The sequence below is a fragment of the Podarcis filfolensis genome (genome assembly GCF_964270895.1).
Source record: "Podarcis filfolensis genome assembly, chromosome: 3".
Lineage (NCBI taxonomy): Eukaryota > Metazoa > Chordata > Lepidosauria > Squamata > Lacertidae > Podarcis > Podarcis filfolensis.
This window is the reverse complement of record NC_139606.1, coordinates 74,511,999-74,531,219: the sequence shown is the minus strand read 5'-3', so window position 1 is coordinate 74,531,219 and position 19,221 is coordinate 74,511,999. Positions and strand designations below refer to the sequence as shown.

Here is a 19,221-nt window from a genome sequence, read left to right as displayed (position 1 = left end):
TATTCTACCTTGGGGAGTTCTATTATCTAAGTCTAAAACTACAATGTAATAGGAGTGAAAAATCACCTGGAGCATTGTGGAGAAGTGCCGCACAGCTTCATCATAAAGGCCACTGCCAATCAATACATAAGCGAAAGCTGTCAAAATAGTGTTACGGGTTAGTGTTATGAATTCCACATTTGCCATGCATATAAGAATTGCTGAATACCTGCCAAGGAGTTTAATTGAGGGGTATGATTTCTGAAAACAGAGTTTCGAAAAGAAGTTATTTCATAAGCTATCAAATACTACAACATAATAATCAGGAAATAGTTTCATTAAAGTATCAACATTTAAAATATTCCATGATTTTTTCCTGTAAAGAGTAGCCCAAGGCTTGAAACCACACTTTGCATCACTGTACACTTTTAGGTAATTTAAAATTTCCACTTGGCGGCAATAAGTAACAAAGAAAAACATTCCAATCCCATCCATGTAAATGGTCCCAGATTTAATCTCTGGCATCTATGGGGGTAACTGAAGTGCAAACAGGCAATCTGGATAAAGCCATTGAAATATTCAATAAAGCTATTAACCTGGCTTCTCCACATAGGACTGAGAAAGACTGGAAAGTCACTCCATCTTAAAGACTGTGTCTAAAAGTCTTTAATGTGGTTTCCCAATAAACAAAATTCAGGTTAAGAGGACAGAATGCAAAAATGCATTATTTTATAAGTGTCAATGGGCAGAATCCAATGTTACATAAGCAGCCTTCCAAACCTGTGACAGGAATTTCACCATCCTCCAAAATCTGTCCTCCAGCACACCAACCTTCTAGAGCAGATTTTTCAGGCATGTGGAGGGCTACCAGGAAGGCAGGGTGAAGAGGGATGAGGGGACCATGAAGTCCCACTGCATAAGTAATAGTCCGGTCCACTCACACACATACAGGACTGAATACAACTTAATGCTCTTCATCTTAATTTTATTCTGTGGACAGTCATGGTCAAGTATTTAAAAATGAATTAGGATTATTAGATCTCAGTACCACTATCTTCAAAACATTTTGCAGCACTCATAAGTGATATAATTCAACTATATATAGCCACTACTGATCACCAATCACACACAGAACCTCTTACCTAATTCTTCATTGGTATTGTCATCATCTGTGGCAAATGGAAATCTTTTTTGTTCTGCAAGTGACTTTGCTTGACTCTGCAAAACATTTACCAAATTAAACTAACACCGCCAAAATAAAAATTGAGGGCATGAACAAACCAAAGTTAAATTAAGTCTTAATGACTTCCCTGCAACAGTGTCAAGCAAAGGCTTAATTCTACCACAGAAATCATGTGACTTAAAAATGCTTAGCTAGATTGGGTCCAAAGTGCTTATCACATCAAAATTTAACACCAGATAAAGCAAGAACAATTGGTTCTAATGGATCTGGAAAATAACATGTATTCTTTAAAACAAGTTAAAATATTTATAGTTTCAGTGATATTCATAGTTCAAATACTGTTAGCATCTTAACATCTGCAGTCTTCAAACAGTGTATGTAATCTAATAAATTTGATTTCCTTTCCTTTGGATTGATAAATACATTTCTTAAGTATTAGGATCATTGTAATAGATATGTCACTTCAGCAAAAATTCATCAGCAGTCTCCTTGCTATACATAGTGAACAAATAAACATACCAAAAGTTTTTCAGTATTGAGGGAAAGCAGGGATTCACAAGAGGGAGACCTTTGTAGTTCACAGTCTGAGTCATGAAAGTTCAAAAAAGAAGAATCTAAAATGGAAACATTTTCACTGTTAATTGGTATGCTCAGCTTAAAACGGCTACAGAATTTGGACACTAAGGAAGGCAGTGCTAATTATATATTGCACCTTGTGTTATGGGATCCCATACAACTGCTAAACGTACCTTTTTTCATGTATAAGACTTTTTTTTCAAGTTTAACACGGATAGTGCATATGGGGGATTTCTTTATTTGGAGTCCCAAAAAATAGGGGGCGTGTTATACACGGGGAAATGCAGTAAATAAAGAACACTCACGCTGCATTCACTCTACATGTTTAGGTGTGCACCTAGATGAGGTAAAATGTGCAAAGAAACTTTACTTCCTTGCTCTTGAATGGAACGAAATCCAAGTACGTAGATGCACTTTAATTTGCCCTTGCCTTCCCCTTCCCCTTCTGCTGCTGCTGCTTAACTGTATACTAGGTCCCCGCAATGAAACATCAGAAGGGGAAGGCAAGGGCAAATTAAAGTGCACCTTCGTACTTGGATTTCGCTCCATTGAAAGCGCCTCAGGGCTTCGGTTTATGACACTCTGCAGAGCTCGGCAAGCGAAGAGAAGAGTCAGGAAGAGCTTTCCGCTTCTCCGCCGCTACTCAAAAGAACTTGACAGGTGAATTTGCACGAGCCGGCTTGGCCCCTTGGGAGAGGAGGAGGCGGCGGCGGCAGCAGCAGCAGCAAGAGCAGCAGCTCATCACTCAACACAGCCGCTTTCTAGCCAGCCGAGACTTGCCGCCTCTCCCTTAAGCAAGCGGAGCGGAGCACACTTCGGAAAGAGAAGCGAAGGGCGCGCCCTGCCCTTCCTCCCCTCAGGCCCGGTCCACACATGCAGCGGAATGAAGTGTCGAGTCATAAGGAGGCGGAGAGCCGGGCTGTACCACTTCAAAACGCAGGCGCGGAATATGAAATTGCTGGGAGGTAGGGTGGTCCTCTAGGTAGATAAGAGCCAAAGCAAAGCATGGAAGGGTCTAGCAGAGATCCCTCTGACTGCTGGGCTGAGAGAGCTTCTTATCTCCCCCCTCCACCTGTGCCCTGAAATGGTACAGCCCACTCAGCCGCCTCATGATCCCACCGCCTCAGGAAGGACCCGAAGAGGGAGGAGGGCGGCGGCGTGGCTCCCCCTCCCCGCCAGAAAGCCGAGCAACCGTCGCTGGCTCTTTCCTCCCTCCCTCCCTCCCTCCCGTCACTCACCACAGTCGCCGGCTGCGGCCGCCGCGTACTGCTCCCCTCCCCACTCAGCCGCCAGGAACTCCGGGCAGCCTCTGCTCCCTTGGCCCTGCTGACGGCGTGGCTCCTGCCTAAGAAGCGATAACGACGGGTACTGCTCCGTCAGAGCGAGCGCCAGCCGAGTCGCCGCCAGCAGCCACAGCAGCGTCGAGAGCAGCCCCGACGGCGCACTGACACTTGGCCAACGGCCCCCGAACGCAGCGGCAGGTGCCATCTTCCCAGCGCGCCTGCGCACAGTAACTTAACTTTTTTGCGTTTCCCTCTTTTGCGCCGGGACCCGGCGAGGAACGGGTGGACCGGGTTGCTTTCTGGGAATTGTAGTTTGTAGCCGCCGGGTCTCCGCGGAGCTTCGAGAGGCTCGTGAACTACGAAGGCCAAGATGCTCTGCGGCTGCTCCTGTTTCCCCGCCTCTGCTCGCGGAACCCGGAAGTGAACGAGGCCGAGAAGAGGGGACGGCCGTTTCTGTGGCAACGGGATCTTGCGGCTCAGGACTCCCGAGGGAGATGGAAGAACCCGGAGCTTATAGGTGCATTGAGTGCAGTAGGAAGGCTCCTGAGCTGTACAAGGATTACCAGCGTGGCGTGCTGCGTATTTCTATCTGCGTGAGTCATGTTTTGAGAGAGAAGTATCGGGCCGAGCGAGGAGATCGGAAGGAAATAGAGGGGGGCTGGGTAGAGATACTTGCCCATGGAAGGGAGACGGGGGTGGGGTTAGTAATAGATTATAAAGTATGCGAATAGTTTTCCGAACTCTTCAGTAACTAGAATATGGATTGGCTGCACTTCAGTAATAACAACAATAACGTACTTTTATGGGTACGTATTAGGATTGCTAATTCTGCAAGTAGGAAAAGGCATGTGGATTGTACTATGGCGGTCCACGTGGGGGGGGGGGTTGCACGTGGCTGTCCACGTGCGTGGAACTGAAGTGAGGTGTTTAGACTTTGCATAAGTGTGGCAGGGCAAGCCCTTAGATAGAGATGGGTGGAGGGAGTCTTAGTCTCACCAGCAAGCAGAGTTCATAGTGTGGTTCATGGAATTAACCCTCCCTGTCTCTCACCTGACAGTGGAATTCTCTCCCCTTCAAGGCACAGGTGTTCTCAGGGTTGTTCAGCCTGCCATGTAAAAATGTATCTTATTCACCTAGACCTTTAGTAGAACTTGATCATTCAAACCCCAGTATAATTTGGATGGTTGCTACTGTGTTTACATGGCAGAGGGCCTTCTCGATAGTGGCGCCCACCCTGTGGAATACCATCCCATCAGATGTCAAGCAGATGAGTAATTACAATGGTACCTCAGTTTAAGAACAGTCCTGTTTACGAATGATTCGGTTTACGAACTCCACAAAACCGGAAGTAGTGTCCTGGTTTGTGAACTTTACCTTGGTCTAAGAACAGAATTTGAATAGTGGAAGGGCACTGGCGGCAGGAGGCCTCATTAGGAAAAGCGTGCCTTGGTTTAAGAATGGTTTCAGTTTAAGAACGGACTTCCGGAACGGATTCAGTTCATAAACCGAGGTACCACTGTATATATATTTATATTTAGGAAACATCTGAAGGCAGCCCTGTATAGGGAAACTTTTTAAGGTTTAATGTTTTACTATGTTTTTATACATTCTGGAGTGACTGGGCCAACACAGTCAGATGGGCAGGGTACAAATAAATTGTTGTTGTTTTTGTTGTTATATAATCTGCACACTCAGCTTTCACAAGTGTTCTAGCTGCTGCATTCTGTACCAGTTGTCATTTCTGAACAGTCATCAAGGGAGGGAACAACATACAGTGCATTATAGTAATCCAACATGTATGCAGTCAAGGCATGCATCAATGTGGCTAGGTCAGCTAGGCCACAAAGTCAGCTTTCTCTAGGTAGGGTCATAGTTGCTGAACCAGCCTAAACTGCTAAAAAAGCACTCCTAGCAACCAGCACCACCAGTGCCTCAATAGATAGTACTGAGGCCAAAGTCAGATCTCAGCCTCCATCAAAATTAGCATGTTTCCTAAGTCATAACATTCTATGTGGGTGAAGCTTCATCTTGTTAGCTCTGATGCAGCCTTACTATCAACCCTAGACACTTGTTTAGGGTTGAAACTGTCATATTAGGCGGTGGGGAAGAGTGGTAGTTCTGCTTGCCCTGATAGCCTATCAGCCCAAGCCTATGTATTGCATATAAATGTTGATAAGCATGAGGGAGAAGACAGAACTTGAGGCACTAGAAATTTCAGTGGACAAAGAATAAAGCAACAAAAGTCCCCTAGTACCACCTTCTGGGTCTGTCCTCCCGAGAAAGATTGTGCCTTTAAGTCCCATTTGGCTCTCCATCATCCTCCATGGGCTTAAGTCATTTGAGGCAGATTTTGTCTCAGTTTGGCCTGGAATAGAACTAATAATTGGTGTCCTTGTTCAGATTTTGTAGATTTGGAACTGAATGGATTCCCCAAAGCCAAGGAATCTAGACTAGGTTTCTCAGACAGTGGTTCCACCACTGTCTCCTTAAGGAGTACAGGAAATACCCCCCCCCCCAAAAAAATCTCTTGAGGCATTGATGAGTTCTGATATCTGAAACCTCTAATTTCCTTTTTTTTTTTTTTGGCATTTCTGATCCATATTTCTATCCTATTTTTTTGCCTTCCTTAATTTGTTTTTAAATTTGTATCTAGTTCTTTGTGTTCTAGTTTTTACATTTTGGATTAAGAATACAAAAATCATTTTATCAGGAGTGCCCCATCCATTAGGTGAGAAGACTCTCTTTCACTTGTACTGTGGTTTGGTGAAGGAAAGGTACAACAAAAGCTCTTCCACTGTCTCCTACTTTCTTGGTACCTCTGTGCAAATGAAATAAATCAACACTGCATGTGGGGGCAGAGCAGAAAGCAACCAAAATCTTTCCTATTTCTTGCCTTATCCTGTTTTATGTTTTCATCTTACTGGTTTGTAAACTTTTGGGCAGTGGCTGTGTTTTTGGTTTTATTTTTTAAAATAAAAACACTGTATAAACGGTAAAGGATGATCCACTGGCCTTAAGCTAGATCCGCTGCTTTCCATTATGCCAGGAATTTGGTACCCACAGGCACACATGCACTCAGAGGCTTTCTCAGATGCCTACTGTGCGTGTGTCCCAGTTGAAATAAGACTTGGAGGAAACATTGTATTGTAACCAGTAATATAAATAGTAGTGTATATGGCACTAACAACAGTTTTTTCCAGTTTGCAGATATGTCCATAGGCCTCCAAAAATTGGCAATTCCTTCATTATGCTGACTTGAGGGTACAGCTCCACTGGCATTGTATTGCAGTTGCAATGGGTTGCATCCAATGACATTCTTTGTGCTTATGAATGGCTCTTTTGTACAGTGTAACGGGGGAGAGAAGCAGTTTTTGCCTATTCCACTTCCCTACAACCTGCTGTGTGTGCCCCCAAAATTTATTCCATAAGCTTGAGGAGCCTTTCTGCTGATGGAAGGCTCAGATACAACTGGCCTCTCTCCCCCTTGTCCTTTTTGTATCTTCTAAAAATCATTCATTCATTCAACTAACTAACTAGGTGCTGTGGTCTAAACCACAGAGCCTAGGGCTTGCTGATCAGAAGGTCGGCGGCTCGAATCCCTGCGATGGGGTGAGCTCCCGTTGCTCGTTCCCAGCTCCTGCCAACCTAGCAGTTCGAAAGCACGTCAAGTGCAAGTAGATACATAGGTACCACTCCAGCAGGAAGGTAAACGGCGTTTCTGTGCGCTGCTCTGGTTTGCCAGAAGCGGCTTAGTCATGCTGGCCACATGACCCAGAAGCGGTCTGTGGACAAACGCCGGCTACTCGGCCTATAGAGCAAGATGAGCACTGCAACCCTAGAGTCATCTGTGACTGGACCTAACGGTCAGTGGTCCCTTTACCTTTAACTAACTAACTAATTAACAAGATTCATATACCACTTGATTGTAATAAAACTTCAATGTGGTTTGCCTTGGTAATCAAATCACTGCCTGAACAACCTTTATTGTTCATGACTGCAGTTCAGAAAAAGAAATTGGGGTATTGGTTCATCTAGACATACTTGTTATGCAATTATTTGAGTGCAGTTCTTTATCAAAGACTGATAGAATACATCTCTGACAGGCTTACAGCATGAATTTTCCTTGTTGATTTTATACACAAAACGGGGACTCAAGTGTAATATATGTCTCCATAAATTGTAGAATGTACTTAATGCACTGTTATTTAGAGAATGCCCTATTGTGTGTTTAAAGGGGTGGGGGAGAGGGGGTACCTTCAACTTGTAAGGCTTATGAAAAATCATGTAACTTTGTGTATGTATTTAAGTAAGCTTTATGCCTGCGTATTCCGAAAACATCTGAATAAATTATTATTATTATTATTATTATTATTATTATTATTATTAATCTCAGGGCAGTTCACATAGGACAATTTTTTGATAACCAAACAGCTAAACTTCAGTTATCAAAATATATTTGAATTTTTGCTTATTCAGTTCCAGATATTTAACATACAATGCAAATAAAGGATCTGAAGCTGAATAAGGATGAAAGACTTCTTCAGTTTTGTATCCTGTACCTGTTTTTAATCTGTTGTTCTTAGAACACACTTTCTGATTTCCTGTTTTGAAAAACCAGCACGACTTCATTTAATTATAGTTATAATCTGTTCCTTAATAGAGTTCATGCTATATTTAATTAAACATGTCCTTAGTCCATCTCTCTGACTTGTTTCAGGCTCATCAAGCGCCTGGCTAATTGGCTTTCTCTTTTTATTTTCTTTTAACTCTTTCCTGTTTCTACCTCCCAAAGGCTGAGTGTTGCAACTAATTTTTATCCAAGCATTCTTCATTATCTGTCTTGACTACAAACATTTTTAGAAATAAAATTTAATATAAACTGCAGCTCATTTTTTCTAGCAAAGCAAAGGATCTTCAAATTGTCTTGTCCCTTGCTGTGCTACTCATCTGTGGACATCCTTCTAGCTAGATTTGTGGGGCTTCAGGATGCCTATGCCTTGTGCTTTCCTTTCACTTACCTCTTGTACTTCTGATGGTATCTGATGCTGCCATTTAGCATTTTCTGCCTGTTACTTTAGGAATTATGTTGTGTTGCTTGACAGCAGCCAAGTTTCTAAGGTAGAGTTGACACTGGCTTTTTCTTCTGTAGAGCTTGAAGGCACATGCCATGAACATAGAGAGCCTCTTTATCAAGACTTTGTAAAAAAAAAAAGAAAAGAAAAAAAGAAACCTGTGCAACTTGTGCACATTTTCTCTATGAACCTAGTTGTAGTTAAGAGCTGTCTAAACAAATATCTGCCTCTTGGGCTCTGAAAATATTGTCTTACTCTTGATAAACTATTTGTGCAGAAAGTTAATAACAGAAATTAAAACTCCTACCTTTATGTATCCTTATATATTCCCCATCTGTACAGCACATTTAAAAATACAGTAGTTTCATACCCCCTTAAACAGTAATAGCTTCCCCCAAAGAATCCTGGGAACTGCACTTTAAGTGTTCAGAGTGTTGTTGGGACATACTGTTCCGCTCACAGAGCTACAGTTTCCAGAGTTCCCAGGGAAGATGATTGGATTGTTTAAGCACTCTGGGAATTGTAGCTCTGTAAAAGCACGTCCAAGTGCAAGTAGATAAATAGGTACCGCTCCGGCGGGAAGGTAAACGGCGCTTCCATGCGCTTCTCTGGTTCGCCAGAAGTAGCTTAGTCATGCTGGCCACATGACCTGGAAGCTGTCTGCGGACAAACACCGGCTCCTTTGGCCTATAGAGCGAGATGAGCACCGCAACCCCAGAGTCGTTTGTGACTGGACCGAATGGTCAGGGGTCCCTTTACCTTTACCTTTTTAAGGAAAATGGGGGTTGCCTCTCCAAACACTTAACAAACTACAACTTCTAGGATTATTTGAGGAAAGGTATGACTACTTAAAGTGGTATAATAGAGCTGTAAATGTATGGTGCAAATAGGGTATCAGTTTATTTCTCTTGATCTTGCCTCTTACTCTGCTCTTTCTTGTATTTCCTCTGTCTTGTATTCCTGCTGTCCTGGCTGTTTCCTGTACATTCCTTTATTTCTGGATCTTCCTCATGACGTTTAACAAATGACTCTCTCATCTCATCATCAACGTCAGTGCAGCTTATGGTCTAAAAACACCAAGCAATAATAGAATTTGAAATAGAATGTATTTAAGAATATTGTATGGCTAGGGTTATGATGGCATTTAAATATATTTATATATTTGTCATGATGACCATTATGAAGTGTTCTAAGTTCCAGTGTGTGGTGTGGAATAAAAAAGTAACAGGGAAACAAGCCCAGACAACATAAGAATGGGTTGCAAAATAGTAATAAAAATTGTACTTTTTATAGGAGGGGCTTTCCCCTCATATCCTTTCTTATTTGTCTACAGTGGGAAGGGAAACATTGGCAGAGGAGGCAGAAACATAGGTGCTGTCCTGTTCTGTTGGCATTCACTGATTTTTTTTGCATGGAGTGAGGTTTTGGCCTAGAACACGACCAACATTCCGATAGCAGAAAATTCCAGAATGTGCAAAATGATTAGTTAGCCATTGCTAACTAATCACTGAAGAATCTTCAGAGCACAAGTTTAAAACCACTTAAGCATCTCCCCAACAGTGATCCACCATTCTGAAAATGGGCAATAGTGTGGACACCAAGTTGAGGCTGATAAGCTCTTATTTGGATGGGGAAAAGAACCTAGATAGCTGAGGTCTTGCTCAGTGCATACCATAATATAAATATAAATTGCAAACTGGATGTCCTTAAGGCTTACAGCATGATGTAAAGCTCACTTTTTTATTAATAATAACTGGCAGCCAAGGTAGTTGATGAGAAATCTAGATAAAAGAAGCTGCACTGAAAGATGGCAATAAAACACATTTTAACTACTGTCACATCTTTTCAATGTCAAACTGTCCTTTGGCAGCATTTTATTATCATTTAACTACTAGAAAAATGTATTTTCCTCACATAAAAACTAAAATGGAGCTGCTATTTTATAGTCTTTGCTACATGTTATCTGTCTTCTGGACAAAAGCAATTCCTTCAGCAGAAAGTATATAAAATCCAGTATTTGCTTGCATAAAAGAAGTTGGCAGATTTTATAAATTTTGCATGAACATGAATGCTTTGATATGACTGATTGTTCTTGCTGTTGGCACATACTTTTCATTTTCAGGTAACAAGTGTATCTTTCTATTTTGCTGGGTGCAATTTAACATCTTTGTCAAAGAAAATTTTAGTAAGTAGCAATACCACAAGAGAGAAACTATTCCTATCAGTGAACATTGTGATATGCTCATGAGTTTATCCAACAATACAGCAGCCAACCATTATTTCTAGTGACTGGTGAGGCACCCTTGCTTCCTGATGCAAGGAGGCAAATATAATGTTTCTGTATCATCATTGCCTGGCAAGGAGTTTTTAGAACGTTGGGCAGTATATACACATTTGGGGTTTGTAACAACCCTTCTCCTCAAGCACATGACACTAATAAAAAATTCCAGTACAAGAGCACTCTATTGCTATTGGGGGGGGGATTACTGTCTGCTATGCTTTGTTGCTGGTGGTTTTTTGAAAATGTAGATACTCCAGTCATAGTGTATACAGGGCAGAATAATCTGTCACTAGTTATAGTTTTCACTGCTAGCTACTTGGTGGTGGTGTTTGTGGACCCCAGCCAATTTCACTGAAGAACACAGATTTTTTGTTCTGGGAGGGAAAATAATTTGTTTCTACACATTCTCTCTCCATCATCCATAATTTTATGAGCCTCTATCAGTCTGCCTTTATTAGTCTTTTCCAGCTCGGCAATACTTTTGAGATGATGGTATCAGGAACAGATTAACTGTATGTGGACATACCACAGGCATATAATATTAATTTGGCATTTGCTATTTTATTTTTTAGTCCCTTTCTAATTATTATTAACATTAAGCTTGTCTTTAGTGCTGCTGCTGCTGCTGCTACAACACACCACCACCCCATGGGCTATGACTACTGCAATTCTGGAATGCATCTGTGCCAAGCATTGAAGGACTGGATCATCATCATCATCAGTTTATGCCCCACCTTTTTCATTGACAGGGTCTTAAAGAAGCTTGCAGATATTTTTATGGTCCTTGCAGATCATCTTGTACACCACATGACTCTGTTTCAATCTAATAAGTAGTATAGAATTAAGCCTAAAATATCTGCCTTTCAACAGTGTATGATGAAATATTGAAATGTAAATTCCTGTTCACGTGGATAAAAATAGACAGCCTTGGTGGTAATATTTTATGAGCTTCTATGCATTTTTCTATGTATGGCAATTCACTGCAACTTGGTGTGCTGAGTCAAAAACATTCACCATAGCCAACACTATGGTTGGATGAATTGTGAAGGTATAAATATTTTGCTATCAAGGCAGCATTTTCAGATGAATGTTTTTTGTTGTATTAGACTGAAAATGAGGCTACATTGAATTATCAAGAGCTGTAATGGTATCTATATCACTGCAATATTACTGTGTGATGTTTTAACTTGTTCTTGCTCTGTTACTTTCAGAAATCCTGTCAGAAACCAGTGGACAAGTATATAGAATATGATCCTGTTATCATCTTAATTAATGCTATCTTATGCAAAGCACAGGCTTATAGACATATACTGTTCAATACGAAGATAAATGTAAGTTCCTGGGGGCTTTCCCTTCTTATCTTAATTTAGTGTAAGATATGCGGTTCTTGTTAGAAAGTTATGAGAGGCATAATGAAAATATTTGGTGTGAAACTGGTCTTTCCTTCTTCCTTTCCATGTAGTACTTATATTAACTTCAGCTTGCATCCTTTTCTGGAGGTTTTGTCTTGTCCTGTTCCCCACCACGGCAAAAAATAATTACAACTCATGAAAGTCACTCTAAAGCCCATATAACATATTAACTGAATGAATAATAATTGAGCTCCTTGGGCAGCACAGTGTGTAGCAGTGCTCTGGAAGATGTTCTGTTATTCAGAAGTCTGATTATGAGCCAAGTTACATTTAGTTATTCTTGCAGTCAGTGCATTTCCATATGTATGTTGCAAGTCCCTGGATGGGAAAGATGTGCACCATCACATCTCTGTGGAGGCAGCCCTCAGTTAGGCTCCTTCAGTCTTTCCTTTTTCCATTCTACGTCTTCTAGTATGAGACAGCTGACTTCTATGATGACATATGCATCTAACACCAATAAAACTTGCAAAAAAAAAACATAGTTTGTAATGGTAAACAATAGTGTTAAATGCCTGATGTCCACGGGCCTCTGAAACTAATGCTATTTCATATTTCAGATTCATGGGAAGCTTTGCATATTCTGTTTGCTTTGTGAGGCATATATCAGATGGTTGCAGTTACAGGATTCAAGCCAAAACACTGAACCTGATGATTTAATTAGATATGCCAAGGAATGGGATTTTTATCGAATGTTTGGGATAGCGTCTCTGGGTAAGATCCAGTATAATTTGTCATTGCTCCAAATATTATTTCTAGGTTCTTTTTATCTAAACATTTTAAACTGGTTTGAATGCATTGTAATTATTAGTGTACAGTGGATGTGTTGTATTGTTAGTTTCTTTTCCCGTAATGTCTCACTTGACTTCACATAATCTGCTTGAAGGATGCTCAACAATCAAGAATTGACAGTATCCCACCAATCTGAATGGGTAGTTATAATAATAATAATAATAATAAATTTTATTTATATCCTGCCCTCCCCAACCGAAGCTGGGCTCAGGGCGGCTAACAACAATCAAAATAATCCAACATTCTAAAAACATTCATTATAAAATTAATTAAAATCAAATTAAAATCAAATTGATGGCAACCATTAAGCAAAATTCTGTGCAGTTTGCCAGAGGAGGGGGTCAGGCTGCGCCCTGACCAAAGGCCTGGTGGAACAGCTCTGTCTTGCAGGCCCTGCGGAAAGATGTCAGGTCCCGCAGGGCCCTAGTCTCTTGTGACAGAGCGTTCCACCAGATTGGAGCTGCGGCCGAGAAAGCCCGTCTAGTTGAGGCCAGCCTAACCTCTCTGTGGCCTGGGATCTTCAGGATGTTTTTATTTGCAGACCGTAAATTTCTCTGTGGGACATACCAGGAGAGGCGGTCCCGTAGGTACGAGGGTCCTAGGCCGTATAGGGCTTTAAAGGTTAAAACCAGCACCTTAAACCTGATCCTGTACTCCACCGGGAGCCAGTGCAGCTGGTATAGTACCGGATGAATATGATCTCGCAGCGAAGACCCCATAAGGAGTCTCACCGCGGCATTCTGCACCCGCTGGAGTTTCTGGGTCAGTCTCAAGGGCAGCCCCATGTAGAGCGAGTTAAAATAATCCAGTCTGGAGGTGACCGTCGCGTGGATCACAGTGGCTAGGTCAGGGCGAGAGAGATAAGGAGCCAACTGCTTAGCTTGGCGGAGATGAAAAAATGCCGCCTTTGTTATAGCTGTAATCTGCGCCTCCATAGAGAGGGAGGTATCGAAGATTACACCCAAACTCTTAACGGACGATGCTGGCACTATTTGCACCCCCGCAAGAGATGGGAGTTGCCCCCTCAATCCCATATCGCTCCGTCCCAGCCAGAGGACCTCTGTCTTCGAATAGTTATGTATGAAAAAGTATTGCAGGGCACTTGTGAGTGCAAGTATTTTACAGCAGAGAATGTTGGGGTTGGGTCTGGGAGACAGAGCCCAAATCCATTTTCAGCCAAAAGCCCCTTGATTAGCCTTGTGAAAATTACTTGTTTCTCAGACTCTTTTCAAATTGGAACAATAGCGACCTGCATTGAGGAGGGCAGGTCTCAGGCTTCCAGTTCTACTGTTTTCCCACTAGAATCCCAGGAGCCACCATTTGAAGCCAGTCACAAAATTGTGATGGGGAGCAGAACTAGGTGGTGGTTCAGTAGTGGGCTGACCTGCACTGGGATGACTGGTCGTGTCTAACAGGGTTCAAGGCTGTGCCTTATGCTCTTTAATAGCCACCTTAAAACTCATAGGAGAGGTTACCCAGAAGTTTGAAGTTGGTTGTCACTAGTGTGTGAATGGTATGCAGCTCTCTATCAGCTTAACATTTCACAGGGAGGGTGTGGAGGCTTTGAACCATTCCTTGAGGTTACTGATAAGCTACATACATACAAACAAGCTGAAACTCAGTTTGGACATGACAGAGGTGTTATGGGGCTGTGCTCCCTTTGAAAGATGAGGTTCATAGTTTGGGAGTGCTCATGGGCCCAGCTTTGCTCCTGGATATTCAATGACTGTGTGACCAGAAGTACTTTTGCTCAGCTTCAGCTGGTGTGTCAATTGTGCCTGTTTCTGGCCATTTCTGATTTTAGTCATGCCTAGCTCCCCATTTCTAAGCACAGTGCAAGGTGTTGGTTATCACATCTTAAACTTCCACAAAGCATGGTGCCTAGGGACTGCCTCCTTCCCCATGACTCTGTTCGTTCTCTGAAGTTGTCGGGGTTTCCCCCTCCCCTCGGCAACTGGCTTTAATGTATCTATGTGGGTTTTTTTGTTCATTTGTTTGTAAGTTGCTTTGAGTTGCCTTGGGCAAGGTAAAGTAACTAACAAATGTCATACATACATCTTGCTACATCTAATCCAATCCAAAATGTACTCTTTTCCACAGAAAACTACTTTAAGGCACCTAGCAAATTTATGTAGTAAAATTTCTGGTATACCTTCTAATGACTAACTGTTTAATAAATGCCTTAATAAATATATATCTCTCTCATTCAGAACAAACTGCCTATTTGATTGGCATCTTCACTGCTTTGTGGCTAGCAAGAGCTGTAGTCCTGACAACCAAGGCAGATTTCACCTTTCTTCTGAAAGCATTGCTGCTATCCAGCTATGGAAAACTTCTGTTGATTCCAGCTGTTATTTGGGAACATGACTATACTCATTTGTGCCTCTTGCTCATTAAAGTGTTCGTCTTGACCTCAAACTCACAAGCAATTAGAGGTATTCCTAATTTTACTCTTGTAGAATTGTAAGTTGTAAAGCAAGTCAGGATTGGGGCATTTGTTCAGCCCAGACATAGAGGTGCCACCCCATCTTCATGGTTTTGACTACATGAGGCAGGCATTCAGCATTAAGATGTAAAACATCAAAGAAGGAAACTTTATTCAGAGAGTGGAAACTAGAAAGAGAGATTGGAGTGCCTGACAGCATACTTGAATAAATGTGAAATCTGTACAGCGTGCAAAAGATAGCAAAGACTGAAAGCTAAATCTTTGACTCAGCAAAGCTGACATTACAACAGTAGTTGCACAATAATCCAAAGGAATAACAGTTTTTCATTTTGCCTTGAACATGTACTATTATGTTAGTTTGTTCATATGCATTACATCCCATACTTGGGTAAACGTGTCTGTTTGCCCTTGTCTGTTCTAGCAAGTATAGAGGTGTTCTGTATCACTGATGCAGTATTTCAGGAAAAGTGGGTTCCTTCCCAATGATCCAGCTGGTGGCACAAGGACAGTGTTGCTTCTTCACCCTGCCCTCCAAGTAATGCAGTTCTTTCATAAACATCTAAAAAAGAACAAAAGAGAGGCAGGCGCCAAACCACAGAGCATGGTAGGTAGAGTAGTAGAGTGTCCTTTGGAAAGACACTCTTTCTACTGTGCTTTGTGGTCAGTCTGGACTGCCTCTTTCTCATTTTCTTGGCAGTAATGGTGAAGGCTGGATCACTGGGAAGGAACTGGGTTGCAAAAGATCTCACAGAAATGACTAGATTACTAGAAAGGAATGCTGGGCCAAAATTGTGCCATTTTTCCTTAGTGCGGTTGTGGTCCCTTGGAAGGCAAAAGTGAGGTGGCAGAGGGAGAGGGGGGGGAGGGAGAAAGAAAGAAAGAAAGAAAGAAAGAAAGAAAGAAAGAAAGAAAGAAAGAAAGAAAAAGATTGGAGGGGGAGGGATAGAGGGATAATGTGAGGGAGGGAAGTTTTGGGTGGTGATAGTATTAACAGATGGGGGGGTGATAAGTCCTGACCCCCACAACATGCAGCCTTGAGAGATTAGCTCCAAAAGAATTCAGCCCTTGATGGAACAAAGGTTGCCCACTCCTGCTTAAATGATTAGTTTGCAACTGTGATAATGTTTAACACAACTTACCTGTTCCCAGTCCTGCATATTTTATTCACATAGCCATCACATATTAACTAGAAATGTGATTTTTGTCCAGACTAATTCATTCATAACCACAGTTGGAAAACTACTAGGAATTGAACCCACCCCATTTTCCCTTTCTTTTGCAGTTACGTTGAATACAAGCCGAAAACTTTGTCTGGTGGCTATTGTGAGTGGATTAATTTTTGAAAATGCTATCATCAGCTTGTTCCAGAGGATAGGATGGAATGTTTGAAGCAATCTTGATTTAGTTTGTTTTAGGTGGAATTACTTGAAGATATAAAGGAAATGATGTTTTTTGAGTCATTTATTTTGCCACTGTTTACTACCTGTTTGTTATAAATGCAGTGGTAAAGAGACAATGAACATAAAGAAAATGTTCCATGCTGAAGAGGAGATAGTAATAGGAAGAGTGCAATGATGCACTGATGGAATGTAGTTAGTTCTATAACGTACTTCAGTATTTTTCATTTGTCAAAAATGTATTGGACTGGTGGTACTGCTGTCCTAGATATTTATGGATCCAGTTGTGGTCCATTTTTCTACTACACTGTTTAGTGTTTTGTATTTTAAAAAAAGCCTGATTAGTAGTTTCATTATGGGGGGGGGAGCATATGTGGAAATGGAGACAAAATGATACCCTATGACACCTCGTCTGACCACCTTTTGAAAGCTGTTACATCAGAATGAACAGCAAACCAATGACATGGCATACTGATTGCAGTAAAGTTAAGGCTGAAATCCTCTACCTACCTACGAGTAAGCCCCATTAAATTTGGTGGGGCTAACTTCTGAGTAGACAAGTATAAGCCTGGAGCACTTGCTTCCTTTGCAAGGGCATTACTTTGATATTGCTGGCAGCTGCGCTACTTATCTGAGGGATAATCACATTTTAAATTTGATGTTGCTACATACTCAAATAATAAAGATGCTTTGTGGGCTTCATTTCTAAATCTCTTAATTTTGATCTTTATGTAAGAGGCATATTTAAAGTTCTTTTTGAAAAGATTTAAGCGGCTATTCTATACCCACTTACCTGAGAGTAATGTGATGGAACTTAATTCTGAGTAAGTGCATAAAGAATTGTACTGCTCTTATGTTTCCCTGAAAATGAACTTGACAGGCTTATTACACGTTTACTCAAAAGTAAGCTCTACCTGGGTACATAGGAGTGATGCCTATGTATGATTCAAGTGTATTTGGAATGTACAGTAAAACTTCATTCTGTGGACAATAGCATATTTAATTAGGGCAATGGTAACAGGAGGTAGCTGGAATAGATAATTGTCTCCCAAAATTAATTGTAATTAACTGCCGCATTGGGAAACAACAGCTTATACTTGAAAAGTTGTATGCTATTAATTTTTTTTTCTACCCCAAACCAAGTGGGTTAGGTAGGATGACTTCTGGAGCTCCCCACCCAATGGCTTTGCAGTTCTGTTCCATTGAATTGTGTTCATAGAAGCTGAGGCATCTGTTTTATTTATACTTAATTATAAGGTTCAAACATGAAGGTGGTCTAGGTGAATTTTGGTGTTCAATGAGAAGCCCTCTGATATATTTGATAAACTTTGCAGTGAACTCAGAACTCAGAACTAGTAGAGGTATTAGGAATCTGTGTTGATGTTTAATATCCTTCCTTACCCTTGCTTTTTTGGGTAACATTTCTGTACTGCCTTTCATTTCAAATAATATTTTATTTTGAGAATTTATATGTCACTTGTCATTTCTGTGATGAACTATCAAGTAGTTACATATAAAAGGTAATATAATAAAATTCAGTTATTAAAACCAAATCAGAAAGCAGAAGAAAAAAATGGAAAGCCAATACCTGGTCAGAGGCAGGTTCATCACATAAGTTTTGCCCCATTTCAGTGTTGTTCTCAAGTGCAGCACTCCCAGCTCTACACTTCTATGAGTCTATGATGTTCTCACATAGACAAGAATGTCAGCTGTTCTCTATTATGCTTAAAGGCAACAACTAGGCTAAGGACTAAATGTTCCTGGTGGTCCCTGTATCTAGAGTGGCACAGGAATCCTCTTTTTACCACTGAACTTAAGGGAATTTTTCTGTAGACAGGATATCCACAGCCCATACTACAATCATCTGTGTCCATGCCATTAATTTTTAATTTTTTTAAAATTTCATAACATTCATATTCCACTTGATTGTAAAAAAGAGTGATTTACAAAAGGAATAAAATAATGAAATGATCACTTTAAAATAGCTAAAAACAACTATTTAAAAATGTCAAAAATATTTTTAAACCAATGATAAACTGCCACTTCTAGCCTGTGCCAACAAAATGCATCTTCCCAACTTCCCATCTGTTGTTCCATCCTCAGCAGCTTGGAGGACAGAACCCGGTCAGCCCCACGCTGGGCTGGAAACTTTCCATGGCCTACATCTTTGAGAGAACAAAACAGAATATATAAAACAGTACACAGCACTACTTCTTTTAAAGAAATTAAATAACACAGTGATGACAACAAAGCCGTATAAAAGCAAACAGTAAAAGATCACAACCAGTCATCTCTCTCCTGGGCACGTAACTGTAAAAGCTTTTGCTGGGATCTAAGAAACGGTTGGTATCCTTCAAGGGACTTGTGATGACCCTGTATAATCTTTAACCTTCAGATATGCTAATCTGACCTGATGTGCTGTTCAAACTGCTTTTGAAGCTTTGTTCAGTTTCAAAAGCTGTTTCTCAGTGATATGGAGGTGGGCAGGTTTGCTGTTAAAAGTGGGAGGGGGAGTTGACAGCCCCCATCTTGAAAAAACCCCTCTAAGAAGATACCAGGAAGAAGGTTATAATCTAGCCACTAGGGCTGGGCAATATCAGCTTTTCAGCAATATCGCCAGCCAAACATCGGTTTGTCGATACACCACGGCACTGAAAAAGCAAGCTGCATTGGCCTGCACCAGGCAGCTGGTGAAACGGCCCCAGCTCCCACCTTGGGAACTGGTTTCACCCAGGCACTCACAGGCTGGGGCAACACAGCTTGTTTGCGCAGCTCAGCTGGGGATCAGGAAGTTCCCCCTCCC

At 41.4% G+C, this 19,221-nt stretch overlaps 2 protein-coding genes across 6 annotated transcripts in view; one reads left to right on the top strand and one right to left on the bottom strand.

Moving 5' to 3' along the window:
• The window catches only part of TTC13 (tetratricopeptide repeat domain 13), a gene marked incomplete at its 5' end in the record, with an annotated part of 30,233 nt that extends 27,007 nt beyond the window's left edge, over positions 1-3,226 (bottom strand). For 2 of the 4 annotated variants that reach the window (XM_083606014.1, XM_083606015.1), the window contains 4 exons: positions 67-137; positions 1,122-1,197; positions 1,682-1,776; positions 2,977-3,226. In XM_083606014.1, the coding sequence (XP_083462140.1) occupies positions 67-137; positions 1,122-1,197; positions 1,682-1,776; positions 2,977-3,226 (492 nt within the window). Of the gene's footprint in view, positions 1-66; positions 138-1,121; positions 1,198-1,681; positions 1,777-2,043; positions 2,183-2,271; positions 2,436-2,976 lie in introns of those variants that run through there. The other 2 variants (XM_083606016.1, XM_083606017.1) reach the window with 2 other exon arrangements.
• A 253-nt stretch (positions 3,227-3,479) lies between these two features.
• On the top strand, positions 3,480-17,883 carry ARV1 (ARV1 homolog, fatty acid homeostasis modulator). Of its 2 annotated transcripts, XM_083606128.1 has the most exons (6): positions 9,332-9,361; positions 10,216-10,278; positions 11,586-11,705; positions 12,344-12,497; positions 14,786-15,010; positions 16,304-17,883. In XM_083606128.1, exons 1-6 carry the CDS (start codon positions 9,347-9,349, stop codon positions 16,408-16,410), a joined length of 684 nt encoding a protein of 227 aa, XP_083462254.1. In that variant the 5' UTR covers positions 9,332-9,346; the 3' UTR covers positions 16,411-17,883. The 2 variants fall into 2 exon arrangements, with proteins under 2 accessions (XP_083462253.1, XP_083462254.1); XM_083606127.1 differs by lacking the exons at positions 9,332-9,361; positions 10,216-10,278 and adding an exon at positions 3,480-3,614.
• The last annotated feature ends 1,338 nt before the right edge of the window (positions 17,884-19,221 follow it).